Source organism: Cyrtonyx montezumae, unplaced genomic scaffold (genome assembly GCF_038088225.1).
Source record: "Cyrtonyx montezumae isolate F1298 unplaced genomic scaffold, pur_monq_1.0 scaffold_19, whole genome shotgun sequence".
Taxonomy (NCBI): domain Eukaryota; kingdom Metazoa; phylum Chordata; class Aves; order Galliformes; family Odontophoridae; genus Cyrtonyx; species Cyrtonyx montezumae.
Window position 1 is genome coordinate 3,775,698 of NW_027071925.1, and position 20,464 is coordinate 3,796,161.

Genomic DNA, 20,464 nt, shown 5'->3' on the forward strand with positions numbered 1-20,464 from the left:
TTAGGTTCCCTGCTGAGCTCTGTGTGCACGCACCAAGCCCTGAGCATCATCTCTGGCACACAGTGGCTGGCACAAGCAGCTGCAGAGATGCAAAGCAGCCTCAGCATGCTTTAGTTCTGCAGCCAGGCAGGTGGCTGTGTTTTGCAGTGGTTCCTTTTGGCATGATGTTCTCTTCTGTTTTCTTTGTAAGGTTTGGCATGCCATGGACCTATTTAATGCATTGCTTTATGCATGCATGTCATCAACTGCAGCATATTGCATGCACACCTACTGCAGCTATGCCTAGCTGCATATGCAGCATGTTATATGCACTCAGTGTGCTACTTAATGCACAACTGAATGCATGCTTAACCCCACGTGCAGCTTAATGCCCAGCCAGCACACTGTATACAGATTTAGTGCACCATTTAATGCAAGCTTAGCCTCAAACACCAAGAGCTCTATGCACACTCAGTTTTCACAAGGATGCCAAATCCCAGATGCAGCACACTGTGTGCATTTAGCACAGCCATGGGTGCAGAATGCTGTGATATCATGCAAGCCCAGCCGAGATGCACCATGCAATATGCATTTACAGATCGACTTAATGCACACCCACCCTCTGCTGCACCACGCTGTGTGCACACTGAACGCACGTGCATTGCACACGCAGCTGCACAACTGCATGCGTGGTTTAATGCACCCCTAAGATGCACACTGCATGCACATGTAGGGCACGATGCGATGCACGCCCGGCCCATCACAGCACTTAGAACGCCTATTCAAAGCATGATTTAACGCATGCACACCCCCGGATGCAACACGCTGTTTGCACACTCAACACCTACACACTGCACACCCAGCTGCAGCTGCACACGTTTTACGCAGCCGAACGCGCCCCGAGCAGCAGCACACGCACAGAGCGCTCCCAGCCGCACCCTGCACGCACGATTTGAAGCACGCATGGCAGCATGCAACGCAACGCAATGCAATGCAATACAATGCAATGCGATACACGACACACGCACATGCTGCACACTCACCACGCGGCCGCTCCCGCCCCGCCCCTCCCTGCGAGGGGGCGTGGTCACGTCGCAGGCGGTGACGTCACGGGGGCGGGGCGTCGCGCAGGGCCGGCGGGCGGCGGAGGTCGGGGCCGGACGGGGTCGAGTGCATTCGCCGCGATGATGAACGCGGATCTGCGGAGGGAGCGCGCCGCCGCCACCTTCCAGCCCGAGCTGCTCACGCACGTCCTGGATGGAGGAGCCGAGCGCACCCGGCGCCGAAAGGAGATCGGTGAGGGCGGCCCGGCTGCCGGGAGAGGGGTCCGGCCCGGCTCTGTGAGGGGGAGGAGGCTGGGAAGGGAACGAGGGTTTGGGGAGGGGAGGCCGAGGCGAGAGGCTCTGAGAGGAGGAGGGGGCGAGTGGGGCTCGTAGGGAAGGGCTCGGGCTGTCTGGAGGGCCGTCCTTTCCATGCCCAGGATTTGGGTGGGCCTGGTGACGCGACACGGTTCGCTCTGAATTCCCCTTCCCACGGGTGATAGGATGCTTCCCACAGGATGCGTTGGCCCCTCTCCCCTTGTCCTACACTGTTCGTGTACTCACAGAACGGCCTGGGTTGGAAGGACCTCAAAGATCGTCGTTTCAACCCCTCTGCCGTGGGCGGGGTCACCAACCACTAGGGCTGCCCAGAGCCACACCCAGCCTGGCTTTGAGCCCCTCCTGGGATAGGGCATCCACAGTCTCTCTGGGCAGCCTGTTCCAGTGCATCACCGCCCTCTGAGTGAAAAACTTCCTCCTCACATCCAACCTCAGTCTGCCCTGTCTTAGTTTAAAACCATTTCCCTCCTGTCCTATCACTATCGACCCATGTAAACAGTTGTTCCTCCTCCTGTTTATACTCTCCCTTCAGTTACTGGAGGCCACAGTGAGGTCTCCCCTGAGCTGTTACCTAACAGCATGCTGTAACCTGCTCCTGTCCCCTCATTCTCATGATATGTGACACTCCTGAAATGCTCCTATTATTTTTCCCAGCCCCTACTTGGGGTGGGACTGTCACAGGCTGCGGTTGCACAACTTCTGTGCCAAAGGGGACAGCAAGAAGTCTGTAGCCCCTGGGTGCCTCTGTGCCCAGTCAGCACAGAGGGAACAAGAGCAATGCCCTCATTCAGTGTGTGTGAGGCAATGGTCCTGCAGTGACAGGGCCACAGGAGGGTGGCCTGCAGATCTTACACCAGTGAATTAATAAATATGGCTAATGGGGAGAATGGGAGCACTCCACTCTAATTGTCCTGCTGCCCAAAATGCTCTGAATGCTTTGTGACTTCTTTCTGTTTTCATGAACTTTTAGTTCAGGGTTTTAAGTATCTTGTTGGCAGCAGCCCGAGGTGCAACAAGTGAAAGGCTGAACCATTTCATGCACAGTTTATCGAAGACTGTGAAAACTGAGTTTGTTTTCCTCATCTGTCTGTCCCCAGAGGCCTTAGTGATTAATGACCCTGACTTCCAGCACGAGGATTTGAACTTCCTCTCCCGCAGCCAACGCTATGAGCAAGCCATCAGGAAGAGCTCTCTGATGGTGATGAAGTTAAGAGAATATGGAATTGCAGACCCGGAAGAAATCTACTGGTTTAAAAGGTACTTAGCTGCAGAATGTGCTTTGAGTCCCTGATGATGACGAGATCCCATACATTAGAGCTACACTTCAGTTTTCTGTAATAGAAATAGATTACAAATAGAATTCTAATAGAATAGACCTGCACTAAAGCCTGTTGGAAGTCTGACTTGTATTAATTTCAGCTGAATTCCTTTTGACTCAAATATTGAGTTTTCCAAGACTTTTGGCTAGAGATACATCACTAAAAATTACACTCATTTTTAAAAATGGAGCTTGCAGCCTCAATTGCCAAAATGCAACAGGGATACACTGAAATATTTCAGTTCTGAATGGATGTGGTGGGGCTGGAGCTTCTGAGGAAGTCTGTTAAAGCTGTTTACCTTGCTGTGCACTTAGCCCTAGTAAAGTTGCATTACAGACATACTTGAAAATGTTCCAAGACAGCTTGCAAGTTCTTGTTTATTGTGCCTTTTCTGTCCTGTCTCTCTTTGAGCTCCTGGTGCTGTAGTGGTTCCCTTTGACCTAAAGGCTCTTTATTGTATCTGGCTTTTGTTTATCTGATAATATTAGCCTTGGGTAAAGTTGATAAAAGGAAAACTCTTTACATCCGAGTTTTGTTGCTTCCAGCTTGCAGGGAACTTGGTTCCTGACTTTGACGTGGTTCTGCCCTTAACTCTATTAAACTGTTTCTGTTATAATCAAATAAACTGCTTAACAGAGAGATTGCATAGCTGTAGAAGTCCACATATAGAGCCATGGATGTATTGATGTATTCCCTGGAACATTGCATAGCCAGTGTACGTTGAATACCATAGCAGTAGGATCACAGACCCTCATGGCTGGATTTGTAGAAAAGCTGTTGTTGGCCTCAGGATGTGAATGTTGGGATTACTAACTGAGGGCACGTCCTCTGCTGTGGTTTTAGTTTCAAAAATGTCGACCTACGCTGACCTCAGTCATGAAAGGTTTTGTGGGGCTTTATTCTGAAAACTGGTATCAGTGAACAAAGATAGCAAGGAGCTTCAGTGGCTGTATTAAGTTACAGATGGTGAAAGTTAATGATTGATTTTCCAGCAGACAAGAGTTTTCCTACAGGAGGTAATAAGGAAGTTTTGATTATTTTTAAGGAGAAATTTTAGGTAATTATAGATATATATATATTTTTTTAGGTAATCAGATTTCAGTGACTTCCTTAAAAGCTTATGTGGAGAAATGGTTTGGATGTATCCAATTTTCTAAACAGGAATGGTTCTGGTGTTGCAACATGCCTTTAATGAAGTGTATGAAATAGATTGAAGGGCTTGATTCGGTTATGAGGTTGAATGTATTGCAATTGGCAGTCAGATTCATACACAGGGAGGTTTAAGATGTTTTGCAGTAATCTCTCTCACCTTGTGATTGTCCCCAGAGATGGCAGGGACAGATCTACTTGCATAGGCAGTGTCTGTTAGTGAGCATTTTGGAGAAATTTGGAATAATTGAGGTTTATTTTACAGTGTAACTGCAGCAAAATGTACATCAACATGAAAAATGAGCTCTTGTTCTGATATCCATAATGCTACACAGCTCTGCAGAGAGCAATGTGGTGCAGCCTAATTCACCTTCAGTTCTAAATAACCTTGGCTGAGGAAAATGGGGTGAAGTGAAGAGGGGAAAAGCAGTTGGGAGAAACTGGCACAGAACAGATCCGAGAGCCACAAGTCAAGAGATGATTTATATATTCACAAGCTCTTTGTGAATATTCACTTCCCTTGTGGGAATAACTTTAGTGGTTAACTCTGAAGCATGGTCAGCATGGGTCAGATATACCTGCCCTCCTTGCCCACTGAGAAGGTCTTGCCAAGCTCTTCCTCAAGAATTATGTGAGGAACTGCAAAAGTTATAAAACTTTGCCTGTGTGTTTTGCTCTAAGTAAGTATCTTACTCTGCACCCCCATTCTGCGTGCTGAAAATGTCTGTGCAATTGTTAATTTAGCTTTGGAGTTACAGGAAAGCATACTTGGCTTGTGTTGTACACTCTGTAGGTAGATATGCCATCAGACTAATCTGTCAAATCCCTTTTACTGTGTGGGTGGAATTTGTTGCTGCAAAATTTGGGAAGACCTACGTTGCCAAAGGAGGGTGTTACTCCACATCCTCCTGTACGTGGGTTTGGAACTGCAGTCTGCTTATTGACTCACTGATGTGGCAAATCTGACTTCAGACCAGCAGGAAGACCTTTGCTCACTGATCAAATTGCTGGTGCTAGATGTAGCTATCCAAGTTCATATTGATGTAGCAAAGTACTTGAGTAGTTGCACAATTCAGCCTTTAGAGAACAAGCTGTATAGACAGTGGTGAGTGCTAAGTGGGAACATAGAAACTGAGAGGGAAAGCAGTAAAAAAGTTCAGACTGAATCTGTCCTTTTGTAGCCACAGTTTGTCCTGTGCCTCACAGAAAACAGGATAACCCTCTTGTCATTTTGACTATTAAAAGGCACTTTAAATAAATCCTATTTCAGTCTGGACTAGTGAAGTGAAAAGTTTCTGCTGTAGGTTAGTTAGCTTTGAGTTCTGCTTTCAGCTTTGTTAATGTTAGAAGCTGTTAAAGTTGTGCAGGTTTGGTCAAAGAAATAGCACGACTTCCTGACGCCAGGATGTTTTTAGGTATCAGCTTGCAAAATGCCCTTCTTCAGTCTGAGAAGGTGTTAGATAAGCACAAGGCATCTGGCAATTGTGATTAATGTACTGATAAGCAATGGAAGTTGCTGGTGTCAACTCAAAAATCAAAGATTTTTCTGGATCATTGCCTTCAAAGAAGCTGTGTGTGACCTGATTCTGTGACCGCAGAGCACGTGCTGCACCTTTGCACAAGTTCTTTCATTGGCTTCTGAAAATGTGCAAAGAACTCCTTCCCAGGCTGTGCTGAAACTGTGTATTTCGAAGTCAGCTTGTGTTTTTTCCCTGTAGGCTCATCCTTCTAGGCCTAAAGAATGGACAGTTGGTAAGTGCATTGTAGGTGGTGAGGAACAGTGCTGCTATTGCTATTCAGATCCTGCAGCAAAAGAAAAACTCACTGAGAATTGTGCTGAGAAGTATTCTTTCTCCTTGTTCTTGCACCATGTGTAAGCCCTTGATGAACTTATTAACTTCTACTTTGTAAATAGATACTCCTGCTGTAGGCAACAATATTTTCTGGTAGGAAAAGTGTCTGCAGTGATCCTAAGAACTCTAGATGCTGTACTTACGTTCACACCACGTGAGAACACAGTCAGTGCTTCAATAGCCAGTGATAGATTACTTGACAGTAGTTTTGCTCCTGGCTCATTTGGTATCTTCCCTTTATAATTGTTCTGTTGAACATGCAGCTCAGTGGTGCTGGTAAAGCTTTGTCCTCTTTCTCACCTTAAGGCTAATTTGCACGGTTTTCATTGATTCTTGACTTGTCAGTAACTTATTCTCTCCTCCCAGGCAGTCATTCCAGGCATGTTGTAAAATACCAGCCACAAATATTGCTGTCATTTGAAAAACTGTATACGTGGTATCTGCTACTCAGTGCAGATCTGGTGGAGGCAAACTCTTATATGTGCTTCCTGGGCAGGTGTTAATACCCAGCGATGGAAGGATGCATTTCCCTCACAGGTACCTTAATCAGGTTGAAGAGATCTTGTGTGCAGGTATCCATGGGGAGCATGCAATTGTTTTCTCCCACCTTTGAGTCTGGATGGAGTAAGCATTCAGGTACAGTGGATGGAAGATGGAAAAACTGTTCAAGCTGTGCAGAATGGTGAAGGGAAGGTGCAGTCATTTACTCCATAGCTTTTACACAGAGGAGATTCATAGCAGTTTTGTCATGGAGTTTGTTTTATTTGGAAATGTAACTTGCCTGCCATTGTGGCTACAAATCATAACATCATTTGTTTTGATGAAGCACATCTGAAATGTCTGATTTCCTGTGCATTCCTCCCAGCATCAGCTTGTAGCAGGAATTTTAATTGAAGGTGAGGTCATGATCTCACAGCTGATAGAGGCAGATACAGATAATACAGAGCTCTTCAGAAACTCACCTAGTTACCTAAGAAGCCTTTTTCCTTTTCAGTGCACAGTGCTTCTGCGGATTGAAATACAAATAATGGCCTACTTCTAGACCACTGGCAGTTGTGGGGGGTTTACTACCAAGTCAGAGGGATGGGGGAGAAAAAAGTTTGGTTTTCCTGTCCTCAATTTTAAGTTCCCAATGCGTCTTTGTAGAGTAGTACTTTTTAGTTACACAACAACAGCAGAAATGATAGGGTGAATAAAATGCCTGAAATTAACATTTGTTTCCTGTTAGCATTGCTTCTCATGCCTCTGTGTTTGAGGGCTGGTCATGGAATAAAGGAAAGTGGAAATAGCAAATGTAATCTACCTGATGCTGCAGTTGGAGAAAAGCCGTTCAGGATCGTGTTTTTGGTGAGACTGAGATCCAGATCCCTCTATTTCTCTCCTGTAGAACATGCTTGGGCAATTTCATTGAACCTCTCGGTCTGCACTTCAGCATGTTTCATAAAACCATAGAGACCCAAACGACCGATGCTCAGAAGGAGAAATGGATGCCTCTGGTCCGTGGAGTCAAGATAATTGGCACCTACGCCCAAACCGAAATGGGACATGGTTAGTTCCCTTCAGGGATCAATGGGTAACCTCTTTTTGGTAACTCCAGTTTGTAAATTTACAATGCTCCCTAGGTAAATCTAAAAGGGGAAAGGCGGAATAGATTGGTTAAGCATTGTTTTCTGCCTGGTAGCAGGACAGCTGTTTCATTTCTCATCACAAACAATCACAGGGTTCATTTTGGTCTTTTCCAGAAAGCACCTCTTAGCTGATCACTTACTTCGTAGCTGTTTGCCTTTGTTTTAAGGTGAGGAGGTTGTACTAAGTCCTGGGAGGCTGCATTTCAGTTGAACTAGTTGGAACATATCAGCCAGCAGTACTGTGGCTTTTTTGCCCGAGTTGGAGGCACGTGCATTGCAGAGTTCTTCATGCGTGATCAGCCTGCATAAACAAGTCAGCCATCAACTGCAGGTGCAGTGTAACGTGATGAGGATTGCATTTGCATTTCGTGTCTTTAAAGTATGCTTTGCCCCAAGCACTCTTCTTCCTGATGCTACCCCACTGCAGCTGTATAGCTTCATGAGAAGATTTTGGTGCCAAAGAAGAGTAACATCTTATTCCTACTATTGAGAAAGACTGCCTTTGCTTCTTCAAATGGAGGACTGTTCGAAGGATCAGAATATGTTTCAGGCCAGAATGTGGAATTATGGACGTGAAATGCCAGCAGGAATAGCTTAACAAACCAGTGTTGTTTCTTATGCTGGCATCTGAACCTGGAAAGCATGATATATACAAGTCTGGACAGCTGCTGAAGTTGGATGATCTGCTTGTTGGGTTACAGCCACTCATGTGAGTGGAAATCTTTGCAGAAGAGGCAGCGCAGAAAATCCTTTCCCCTGTTCTGCTCCAGAGAGGAGTACAAAGCCTAACTCCCCACGGGAGGCTGAGTGAAAAGGATGGCAGGAAAACAAAAAGCCCTCTGACTTCATTTGCTTTTCCACACAACCTTTCTAAATTCAGACGCACATCTACACTGAAGTGATTTGGTTTACTTGCTGTTTCACATCAGATCATTGCACTCTCTTGACTGGTGATGGTTTGATTTGCTTGCAGTTTGCACGTTTGGTGGTACGATTTCTGTTTTGACACTTGATTGAACTAACGTGGTGGTAGTATGGTAAAGTGAATACTTTCCATACTGAATAATGAAAATACAACTGTTTGGCATTCTTGCTGTGAATGTTGAATATCTATTTTCATCAGCAAAGCTTCTGCAGTAATTGTCACTAAGCTCTTCTTAATTTAAACTTGATGTTTTGGAGCCGGTGGTGGGGAGACAAGCCTCTGGATTAGTGAATCAAATCCCAGCCTGGATGGGTATTTCTAACCTAGAGTGTACCTTCTTGGTAGCCTGTGTTGGTTTTAACTTATTTCATAGTGAATAATTATTTAAAACAAAATAAACCAAAAACACAAAGCACAGAGCTGAAAGGGAAACAAAAAGGAGCAATTAAAGCACTGTATTGTTTTTACCTGGCTTATAGCTATTGTTAGTAAATAAGGGTGTGAATGAGCTTTTGACTGGCAGCTGTGTTCCTCTCACCAGCACTACACTCACTTAACATCTGGTGTTCCAGATTAAAGTAACCATTAGTCCTCAGTTGTGTTCAGTCAAAAAGCTTATAAAGCATTGATACTGAGCTTATTGTGTTTGATATTTTCGAGTACCTACAGATAAACTCTGCTACAGTTGTTAAAAGGCTCTGGGGACGTAATGACTTCATATTCATGTATGTTTAGAGATGATGTGAGTAGAGAAGTACTGATCCTGCACCTACAGCCCAACTGTTTTACTGGTTTGCATTCTCCAGCACGCAGCATTGTCAGCCTTGCTCATTAGGGACTAATGCTATTAGGTTATTTCCTTTATATTTGTAAGTTAGAAAATAATTTCTAAAACAGCTGAATTTTGAGAGACTTTTCATGAGTAAATGTAAATGAGATAATCTCCAGACAAATGGTTTCCTTCTTGTCCCCTCCAATCTACAACAAGAGTGCTCGAGGTACTCAGAGCAAATAATACTTAAAGATTTTTTGGAGCTCTTAATTTTATTTATTATTAATATCCCAAGACTTAGTGGGCCATGTAGCCACCTAACAGTGATGTTTGATGCAACTTGGAGGAAGAACAGTTCTAGCAACCCATGTTTACATGGGGAGATGTTTTACTGCTGATTTCCAAGTTGGAAAACGTTGGCTTCCTTGCCAAATTATGTTCACAACCTTGACTTGCACACGCAGAGCACTGTCTTTTTAAAAACTGCAAGAGTTGAGATCATAGCTGGGATTTTAGGAGGCTAACAGTATGCACTATGTGTATGTAGTCTCTACTAAAAGGAATTAGTACAGACTGTTAAGAGTTCTTTTTTAAGGACTATCCCAGTAAAAACCTGGCTCATCCAACTGGGTGAACTGGGACTTTGGACACTGTGCCTTCAAACCATGAAAAAACTGTGGCTCCTTCAGATAGAGATTCACTGCATCCAATCTGACCACATCATCAACAGACTGACAGTTTTAACTTAGTGTGCCCTGCTTTCCAAGCCATGCTGGGGATCTGGGCTTCCTTTTTTGGTTTGGATTAATAATTTTATCATTTGTGTTCACATATTTTGGTGCTTAATACTACAAATGCATTTTATATAAGATGAGAAATAGATGAATCACATCATGCTTATTTCAGAGTAAGCATGTTTTGTATTGTTCAGATCTGAGGAAAGGACAGTGCTCTGGCTTTCTGAAATACACTTGCTGAATTCTGATTTACACTGTTTTTTTCTTTTTGTCTTTTCCTCCATCTCCACCACGAATCTACTTGCTTGCTTCCCTCCCATAACACTACCTTCACGCTCCCATCCCATGGCACCTTTTCACAGCTTTGTTCATCGTGGACGGCCTGAACCTCTGGATCTTCATCTGGGCATGTTCCTCCCCACCCTTCTCACCCAGGCAACCCCAGAGCAGCAGGATCGCTTCTTCATGCCTGCCTGGAACCTGGAGATCATTGGCACTTATGCCCAGACTGAGATGGGCCATGGTACAGTACATTCCATAAATGTTATTTTTAAGACTGGCTTTGTGTACAGAGGATTCCCCTGCGTGGGAAGAATTGTGTGCATTGATCCCACGGTCTGTACACGTGTGGTTGTGGCTGTAGGGAGAAGTGGACTGCTTGTGAAAATTTTAGTAGTCCATGATACCACACACTGCTTGATCTTTTATCCCCTGTGATGGGAGAGTTTGTAGTTGCAAGTAAAACACACTGCGGGCTCCTCTCGTGCCATTCAAACCAATAGAGATGATTTATTAGAGCACTTTGTGCTGTGGTGTGACTGTGGTGATGTCAGTTCGATGACATTGTGCATTTCTACACTTACCATTCTTTCCAGTGTGATTTCTGCTTTGCCCTAATTAACAGTCAGTGTGAAGACCAAAGGAACAAAGCTTTCAGACACTGAGCAAGATGCCAAAAGAGTAAGAGCTGTTTGTCACCTTGGGACTGACCTTGGATCAGAGAACATGTGGATGACTTGGTTCCAGTGCTCATGTTTTGTGGGGTCCCTGGTTTTTTTTAGCTTATTCTCAGATGTTCTTTTTAATTGGACCATGAAATCTTTTTGTGCATCTATATTAAGTAGATTTTGTTCTTTATTGCTATTCCTTTGCTTTCAAGCTTTGAAAATGGATTGTGACAACTCCAGCAGTATTGCGATTGCAATACTTTTAATCCAAGTTTTAAAGCAAAACTTTAGTTTTGACACCTGAAAGTCATAGATAAGAATTACTCTCTAAAAATGAGCAGAGTTCACCTTTGTGCTGAAGGGCGGTGTAGAGACTTTATGAAGCAAAATACAGCTGCAAATCTGTGGAGGATCTCTTCCATCTAGTGAGGTTTGAAGACTCTTTACCAGCAAAGTAAGTGTTAAGCTGCCTGTGGAAGTCTTCCATTAAGCTCTGTGATTTGGAAGCATACAGATGCATCGAGGTGATGTTGTTTTTCTTGCTGAAACTCTTGTGTAAAGTCACTGGCTCTGTCATGCTTTGTCAGTCCAGATCATCATGAGTTTTGCAGCTTGTCCGGGTTAAAATGTAGTCACAGTGATTTTTCACTGATGCAGAGACTGCTGTCGCTGAGGCAGGTTTGGGTGAGTTGTGGAGTAAAGTGTTGAAAGCAGAAGGCAGGCTGTACATGGAGTTGTTGTTATTTTGCAGTCTCTTTATCTAACTGCATCAGTAGCATAGCATATACACGCCATTACTTGTTGTCTTGAAACTATGAATGATGTCATTTGGGAGAAATTGCTCCACCAGGTGAGGAAGATGCGGGCTTGAGATCATGGGTACTATTTATTTCATCTTGTGGCTGAAAAGTGTATTGGTTTGTTTTGCACTCAGTCTGCAGTTTTAGAGAAAGCCAGGTAATGTAGTGATGTGGACCTTGTTATTGACAAAGGGCCTCTGATGTGTAATAGGAAGAAGGTGTCAGATTGGAGGTGCTTGGAAACCAATCTTAGACCACTGAAACAGTAATGTGTTTTCAGAGACTTGGCTTCAGATCCCAGCATATGGTCTGAATCTAATTTATTCTTCAATTACTTAATATTTAATCCTTTAGAAAGCCTAAAAGCGAAGTTAAAATTTGTCCATTGCTACTGGAGTTTAGCTTTCCATTGTTCAGTTCAGTCCTTATCTGTTTTGTGACTGACTTTCTGCCAAAACAATGTGTTTGCTTGTTTTCAGGAACTCATCTTCGGGGTCTAGAAACAACAGCTACTTATGACCCCTCTACCCAGGAGTTCATCCTCAACAGCCCCACTGTGACCTCCATTAAGTGGTGGCCAGGTGGACGTAAGTGTATCTGTATAAATCTTAAGGTCATGTGGGGAACTTAACGAGGTGATGACGTGTTATATCTACAGAGTGATGGCTGGAGCTTGGTCCAAGGAGTTGCCCTTTGCACTACTAACAGACTTATCAGAGCTTACATAAACTTCTGATAATCTCTGTGCTCTGGATTATTGCTCTGAATCATTCACTCTGTGTAGATTTGGTGTGTTTTTCTCTGCTGTATCAAGTCTTTATTGAAGCATCTGAGGCTGAGTACTTAGAGCTTCCCTTGACTTTACTGCTGGGTTTGCCAAGGTCTCAGTGTTGCAGCCTAAAGAATAATAATTGCAGCTTCCATTGACACAGGCAACCTTGTTTGTTGAGTTGCAGAATTTGGATGTTAATCAATGTCATTAATCTATTCTTCTAACGTGAAAAATGTTAATTTTGCATCTCTGCTTGAAAGGAAATAAGACTTTTTGTGTGTTGCCTTTACTTCTGTAGTTGGCAAGACCTCGAACCATGCCATTGTCCTGGCTCAGCTCTACACTCAGGGCCAGTGCAAGGGGCTGCATGCCTTCATCGTTCCTATACGACAGCTGGGCACACACGAACCTTTGCCAGGTAAAAAAAAATTGCTTTAAGGATTTAGTGCTCATGGGAAAACTGCATTTCTGTATCTCGTTGGCTATGTACAGCTGCATGTGTCTTGTTAATGAACACAGTTTATTTCACTAGCTGTTTTCAGTGAGTGGTAGATTGTAGACCACAGGACTTAAAACTTCAGGAGTCTTACTTGTGACTGACCTGCCATGAACTTCCATGTCATGTTTTCATTGTGAGAGTTTGTTTGGCATTTGATTCTGTCCCCACGTTTGCCAGCCAGGCATTCTGTGAGGCAGCACGTGCTTCTGCTTTCTGAAAAAAGGAAAGTAGTAGCTAGGGTTGAGATGAGTTATCTTTAGAGATAACTTCTCCAGTTGCTATATGGTAGGAATGCATAAAAACTATGAATGCCCTGTGTTTTGATGCTCTTCTTATTGTTGTCTTTTCATAAAAGAAGAGATTAAGCTCCTAGTTAGCTGTTAATCCTTGCAGCATCAGGGCTTTCTAGAAAACACCACAGTGCTTGTCTTGAAGGGTGGCTCAGACCTCCTGTGGGGTGTTCCTGTTTCACAATGAAAATGGCTTTGTCTGTGGCAGGTATTACAGTGGGTGACATTGGGCCCAAATTTGGTTATGATGAAATGGATAATGGCTACTTGAAAATGGACAACTTCAGGATTCCTCGGGAAAACATGCTGATGAAATACGCTCAGGTAAAGCAGTGCATTTCAGCAAATGCCACGAGGAGGTGACACTTCAAATGCTGCTGTGTAGCTCAATAGTGCCTTAAACACTGTGTGTTATTAACTCTTCGTTTAGGTGGGTTGCTTGTAAGTACTACGTGAGTTTAGAGCTTGAGATGTGAATGTGTAAAAGGGAAGAAACTTTAAAAATCAACAGGCTGTATTTATTTTTTTTTGGGTAGGTTGAACCAGATGGCACTTATGTGAAACCACTCAGTGATAAGCTCACCTATGGGACCATGGTGTTCATCCGATCTCTGATCGTAGGAGATTCAGCTCGCTCCCTGTCCCGGGCTTGTACCATTGCCATCCGCTACAGTGCAGTGAGGCATCAGTCTGAGCTAAAGCCTGGGTAAGTGCAGTGAAATAAAAAAGCAGTTTGAATGCTGACAGAAAATTCAGTACTGGAGGGGAGAGGGACTGTGGTTGACATTTGATAGTTTTAACAGAGTGAGTAATCTTTTCTACTGGACTGCCCCTCCCAGAGACTTTTGTTACAGGGTCTAGGATACCCTGATGTGAGATGGATGCAGCTTTTGCTGTTGGAGTTGAATAGGACTTAAGCAGCAATTTACTGGCCATTAGCATGCTAACCCATCACTGTTTTGCTCTAGGGCACCAGAACCCCAGATTTTGGATTACCAGACCCAACAATACAAACTCTTTCCTCTTCTGGCAACAGCATATGCTTTTCATTTTGTGGGAGCCTACATAAAAGACACCTATCATCGCATTAGTGGAGACATCCACGAAGGAGATTTGAGTGAGCTGCCAGAGGTACTGTATTCTTTGGAAATCAGAGGGTTTTCTGATTTTATGTGAGAGCTGCTTACAGCACAGGAGGAAAGGCATCAAGCCTTTTTGATTTTCACTGTTGAGATGTCTTGTACTTGAGATCCAGTGAACTCAGGCCTAGTATGTGCATGTGACTTGTACTACTTTGTCTGCACTATTTGTTTAGCAATGCTTCACAAAAAAAAATAGAACAATGCAAAGAAAGCTAATGTGTATATTTTTATGTGTATATATATTATGTAAATATATTATATAAATACCATATATAAGAATTCACTTTTCAGGAGTGACAGCATATGACTCCAAAGTGAAGCTGAGACTGGGCTTAGCCCTGTGCTGTAGCATCTCGATTGTTCTTCTAAATAAGCAAAGTAGAACTGATGTGTTGATCAAAGGTATTAAGGTTGTAAAATGTTAGTTTTCAGCTTGGGCTTCTGTTTGAGAAGCTTATGTGGCAAAAGGCAATTGAGAACAGTTTTCTGTCTCTACACATGATGTAGAGAGGATGGGATGCTCAAAAGAAGTCTTTACCTGTGTGGAGGCTTTCATATATGTAGTTCAGCTCAGGAAAGAGTCCTTACAAAACAAAACAGACTGTGGGACAGTGAGAGGGTGATGTTTTACTTTCCTTCTGGGAGCTGCAGTGTTTAGTAGGTACATGTGCCAGCTGAGAACGGAGTATTAAAATAACTAACTTGCTGTCCTTCCGTCCATCAGCTCCATGCACTGACAGCTGGGCTGAAGGCATTCACTTCCTGGACTGCTAATGCTGGCATTGAGGAATGTCGAATGGCATGTGGTGGCCATGGGTACTCTCGTTGCAGTGGCATTCCTGACATCTATGTCACATTCACCCCGTCCTGCACGTATGAAGGAGAAAACACAGTCATGATGCTGCAGACAGCTAGGTATGGTAGCTTCCATGCAGTGACCTTCTGACCTTGGCATTAGGATATTTGCACCTGAAGTGCTGAACACAATGCTATGAAAGCAAACTCTCTTTTTGACAAATAAATTTGCCTCCAGCCGTTCTTTGCTGGGCTGACTCAAGGTAAAACAACTTGTCTGTATTCAGACAACTAAGAGTCGCTGTTTGCTGTCTTTATTCTCAGGTTCCTTGTCAAAAGTTACAACCAGGTGACTTCTGGTCAGCCTGTTGCTGGCATGGTGTCCTACCTGAACGATCTCCCCAGGCAACGTGTTCAGCCACAGCATGTGGCTGGGAGGGCCGACACCGTGCGCATCAATGACCCCGTCAGCCTGGTGGAGGCCTACAAAGCACGTGCTGCCCGGTGAGTTCATGCTGATGGCCCGAACAGAACTGGGTGTGTTGGCAGATGGTGCTGTTGTGCTTCCTTGGTAACGTGACATTCTCAAGGTATGGTTTGTGAAGCTTTGCTTTGTGTGTCACTTTACTAGACTGGGACGGGTGTAAGTGCTTGGAGGTTACAAGAGGCTACATGCCAGCCTGGTTATCTGAAATATCCTTATTTAAATATGAAGTATATTCAAGCATAAAAATACCAACGTTGTTTAAACTGCTTACTGATCTGTCTGGAGAAAAACAATCCTGATACTAAAGCCTATTGTGAAGGAAGGGTGAGAGAACAGATACCTGCGTGTGAGTAGGTATTCAAGCAGCAGCATTTTGTTGTCAAATGTCTTTTTAACCCTCTATAGCTGTGTTCTAACTGCACTGATGACAGGTGCTTTAGAAACTGCTTGCTCCAGCCAACGTAGTTTGGTTCTAAGCATGACCTTTGGGTTCTTACACATTAGATTAAATTCATATGAATTCAGTGTATGTCATCTTGTTAAAGTGGTGTTGCTGTATGGCCTGTTGTTCTTCTTTTCCTAAAACAGGCTTGTGGAAGCTGCAGCAAAGAATTTGCAAACTGAATTGAACCACAGAAAGAGCAAAGAGGATGCCTGGAACAAAACTTCTGTCGACCTTGTGCGAGCATCTGAGGTCCGTGATGTATATGAGGAAGAGGGGTATGGTAGGACTACTCATTTCTTCATGATCCTAACTCACCTTCCTGTTGTCTCTTGTAGGCACACTGTCACTATGTAATAGTGAAGCTTTTCACAGCAAAGCTGCCTGAGATCAGTGATGCAGCTGTCTGTGCTGTCTTGACTGAGCTGTGTCTCTTGTATGCGCTGTATGGGATCAGTAAGAATGCTGGGGATTTTTTGCAGGTTGGTGTCTTTCTCCAGCACTCCAAGTCTCTAGAGCCAGAGTTCTTGATCACAAGGATGCTTCAGATGCAGAGCTGCACAAATGTTTAGGTCTCAAGTTTTGACCGTTCACTTCAGTGAACGGTGCAGTTCTGATGGAAGGCTCTGGCTGGGTTTCCCCTGTTTTCAACCAGAAGTAGAGTTGGATGATAAATAATGGTAACTGTGCTAGGCATCTTCTCATGCTTGTACCCTATGACAGATTGCCAGTTAGATCAGTGAGCAGTTGGGTGGGGGGAGTCCTGCATCTGAAGAACCACTGGATTTTTGGGTGGGGGAAGGCTGACTTGTGTTAGAAGGGGGGAAAGCTCTTGTGACTCGCATACTGATCTGATAATCTGGTTTGGTTGGTTGGTTTGTTTTTTTTTCCAAGGCGGGTATTTTGACAGGTGCTCAGATTACTCAGGTGAACCAACGTGTGAAGGAACTGCTGGCAGTAATTCGCCCCAATGCAGTAGCACTGGTAGACTCCTTTGACTTCCATGACATTCATCTTGGATCTGTGCTTGGCCGGTATGATGGCAACGTCTACGAGAACATGTTTGAGTGGGCAAAGAAATCCCCACTGAACAAAACAGAGGTAAAGAAACCTTATTTACTCTTAGGTCATGTATCCAAAGAAATAACTCAATTTAGAGTGGGTTAATTTTGATCTAGTTATTGATCTCAGCACATAATGGATGGAAGGGATGGGAGTGGGGAGGTGCTGAAATCACTAGTGATAGCAGACCAAAACGAGTTACCTGCTTCTGATCCTCTGCTTTTAGCTACTTTGTTGTGGCTACACTCCCACATGTACCTCTCATGGAGTCCTGTAGGACACTTCTGAGTTCCTCAGTTGTGTGTAGGAATTATACTCTGCCTGGAGATCCTAATGGATAACGTAATTGAATTTAAAGACAGTTATCAGTTGCTCTTAATTTTGTTTAGTGACTGTAGCTGTGAAAGCTTAGCTCTTCTCTGGCAAATCTTCCAGTGCCTTCAGGCAGCAGCAGTGACTGTAGAAGGAAATTGCTCTCTTGTAGTGCTTTGAAAACATCAGGTGCTAAGGCTGTAGCTGCAGCTGAGCTAATAAAAGAAACTCAACGTGGAGAGTCAGTGTCGCTCTTCCATCAGCCAAAACAGAACTATAAATCCTGTCATAGTGGTCTTCATGACTTTATTTGATTTGGACAAGCTATCTTCTAACAGAGACTCCCAGAAACTGTGCAATTATAGTTAAATCCCACCACAGCATGCTCAGTTTTCTCGTGCTTCTGAAGTCAGACAGACTTAAAATCTTTCTTACGGTCTGCTTAGGAGATATCTGCCTGTTTTCTTTCAATTAGAAATGCTGGAGAGTTTTCTGTATGGATATAGAACAGCTTGTGTTCTTTCTTTCAAACGAAGTAGTGGAGAAACACTTGTTTTGAGCTTATATCTCATCATTTGCCATTCAGATGGGCAAATAGGGGACTCAGGTGATGGTCCTGAAAATGCCTCTGATTCAGAATGAGCTTTTCACATCTTGAAGAAAGTGTTTCGAAGTGCAGGCCTGATGTAACCTCTCCCTTTCCTTCTTTACAGGTTCACGAGTCTTTCCACAAACACCTGAAGCCAATGCAATCCAAGCTGTGAAGCCTGCTGTTTTTTAAAATGCACAATTTTCTTGCCCTGAAAACTGGATGTTTGTGTCCTTTCTTCAGGCACCTGAATCAAACCTTTCAAATCCTGGTAGCTATAGGACAGTGAATAATTATAGCCTTTATTTCCACTTTTTATAAATGGAGGAAGTGTTTGGGGAGTGCATAGGGATTGATGCCTGTTTTTAAAGTGCAATTATAATGGTAGAATTAACCTTTTAAAATCTGGAAAAGCTTTATGAAGTCGTAAAGGATTGCTTTTGTGAAGCTGATAGGTAGAGAAGTTACTGTCAACTGGAAGAGTAGCAGAATTTTACTACTGAGTACTTAACAGCCCTCAGGCAACAGCTTGGAATGAGCAGCTGTTTTCTCCACCCCTAAAGGCATCAGTGTCCTGGTGCTTTTCTTTTTTTCCCCCAAAGTTAGCACCAACCCTCCTTGTCTTGGCAATTGATTGTGCTGTCTAAAGCCTCCTACGGTGTTTTGTGTGTAGAAATTCTGCCTGTAGCATTACTTCCCTAATGTAGCTGGGAGGTAATAGGCATCCTTGTTCTGCTTGTCTTCTTTCTGGAAAGCATCTCCATGTTTTCCAGTGCATCCTTCTTTTGCTGCCCTGCAGGAACTCCCTTTGCCCCCGTGCCAACGCTGTCACATTATACTTTTGTTATCAGGAAGTAAAAGGAGAATACAGCAATGCTGCTCTGAGGACAAAACAAGCAGTAGTAATCAGCTGGGTGCTGATAATAGATGTTCTGCCCTTTTAACTGTTAATATTTCCATAATGCTATCTCAAAGCACTTTACAAATGTTAATTATGTTGACTTGATGTGGGGGGAAAAAAACCCAACACAAATGCAGTGATAGAAACTGCAAGTTTGATACGGAACGATGAAGCCAGTATTTGAGGGCAGAAACCGGTTAGCCAGGGTCCTCAGGTCTTCAGATTGTCCTGGGATGTTCTGGTTTTTAAAGGCATTCTTACAACAATCCCAACTGCAGTGTCTGGATCTCTTTCCCCACCCATGCATTTCCAAGAAGCTGTCTCTGATTTGCTTAATTTTTTAATATTGATTTGCTCAGTGCTGTCTGAATGAACGGACTGAGTTTGAACAGAAGCTCCTGCTGCCCAGTGGGATCAGCACAACTGAATTACTGCATTTCAACACCACGGGCCGATCAGTGATGGTAAAACCCTGATTCTCTGCAGACAAGAGAAACTGAGCTCAAAGTGGGTAAAAAAGCAAATACAAAGAGCACAGAAACACCCCAAACTTCAGCGTGAATGTGCAGTTCTGAGGCAGCATCTGTGAAGCTGCTTCCCTGGCAGCTTTGCCATCTCTCAGAGTCATTCATTGTTCATCACTTTTCATGGAGGAGTGCTCTGTGGTACTAACAATCACTAGCCAGGATCTTCAGCACCATGCACAGTAGCTCAACAGAAATAAATGCTTCACTTTGATTTTTATTTCACTTAAAGCAGCCGTGCCTTCTGCCTGTGGAGTCCTTTGGGTCGAAGGAAACCACTGCTGTTTAGGTTTCCAAATGAGGTGAATGCTTTTGCCTTGTGCTCGTCCATCAGAGCAGATTGATCTGGGGAGGGAGGATGGAGGAGCAGGGAGAGGTCGAAAATACGTCAATGAGAGCAGTGCTAGCTAACTGTGTACAGATTCAATAAATTACAGACCCAGAGTGTTTTCAGACTGTCTTTTCCTTTTGACTCCCATGCCTTGCCTTCCGTGGATCTTCTTGAAAATAAAGAGTGGAATGAGGCACTCAAAAGGTGACCTTTGCAGGCTTCGTTTTGCCTGCCATGGAATTCCTACGCCAGCTCACCTTAAAATTGCTGGGTTTTGTCTTGCCCCTCGTGCTGATCACAACTACAGAAGAAATAAAGCTGCCTCAGAGCAAAGCTGCTCGTGGGTCGCTCGGTCACGGCTGCTGGGGGCCAGCTGATGGCTGCCCGTGCGGGCTGTGCTGGTTGGCAGCAGGAACTTGGTTTCACAAAAGCCTTTCCAATCGCATCCTGCCGTTTCCTTCGGAGCAGGCCGTGCGAGCAGTACTGCTGGGGCAGGCGCTGCATCCTTCCCAGCTCGCTGCCGCCCAGCGCCGTAGTTTGAGTAGCACGACCACGCGTGACACTGCCTCTCGTGGTCGGCAGACGGCGTTTCATCCCGGTAAGGGCTCTCTCTGGAGCGGGGCTGGCTCTGTCCTGACCCATTTTGGACAGTGAGAAATCAGCCTAGCCGCTGCCCGCCTGCTTCTAACGGCGTGTGCGTGCGGGTGGTCGCGCTGACCAAACACGGAGCGTTGCTGGGGGGACTGGAGCGGGTGGGGTCGGCCCCCCCACTCCATCCCAACGCTCCTGTGGACGGATCCCGAGGACAGCTGCCCTTATGCCACCCTCAG

At 44.3% G+C, this 20,464-nt stretch overlaps 1 protein-coding gene across 2 annotated transcripts; it reads left to right on the forward strand.

Moving 5' to 3' along the window:
• The first annotated feature begins 1,119 nt into the window (after window positions 1-1,119).
• On the forward strand, window positions 1,120-18,603 carry ACOX1 (acyl-CoA oxidase 1). 2 transcript variants are annotated; one of them, XM_065735218.1, is made up of 14 exons: window positions 1,120-1,275; window positions 2,456-2,615; window positions 7,067-7,227; window positions 11,968-12,075; window positions 12,559-12,678; window positions 13,258-13,373; window positions 13,586-13,755; window positions 14,018-14,180; window positions 14,916-15,106; window positions 15,311-15,490; window positions 16,062-16,167; window positions 16,254-16,397; window positions 16,810-17,016; window positions 18,003-18,603. In XM_065735218.1, the coding sequence occupies exons 1-14, from the start codon at window positions 1,164-1,166 to the stop codon at window positions 18,051-18,053; spliced, it is 1,989 nt and encodes a 662-aa protein (XP_065591290.1). In that variant the 5' UTR covers window positions 1,120-1,163; the 3' UTR covers window positions 18,054-18,603. The 2 variants fall into 2 exon arrangements, with proteins under 2 accessions (XP_065591290.1, XP_065591289.1); XM_065735217.1 differs by lacking the exon at window positions 7,067-7,227 and adding an exon at window positions 10,104-10,264.
• Window positions 18,604-20,464: the final 1,861 nt, after the last annotated feature.

Excerpts from the sequence above, each read along its gene's own strand:
- ACOX1 (XM_065735218.1), top strand. The coding sequence starts at position 1,164 with ATGATGAACGCGGATCTGCGGAGGGAGCGCGCCGCCGCCACCTTCCAG. Across the intron at positions 13,756-14,017 it reads CAGTCTGAGCTAAAGCCTGG|GGCACCAGAACCCCAGATTT; the intron begins GTAAGTGCAGTG and ends GTTTTGCTCTAG. Across the intron at positions 15,107-15,310 it reads ATGATGCTGCAGACAGCTAG|GTTCCTTGTCAAAAGTTACA; the intron begins GTATGGTAGCTT and ends CTTTATTCTCAG.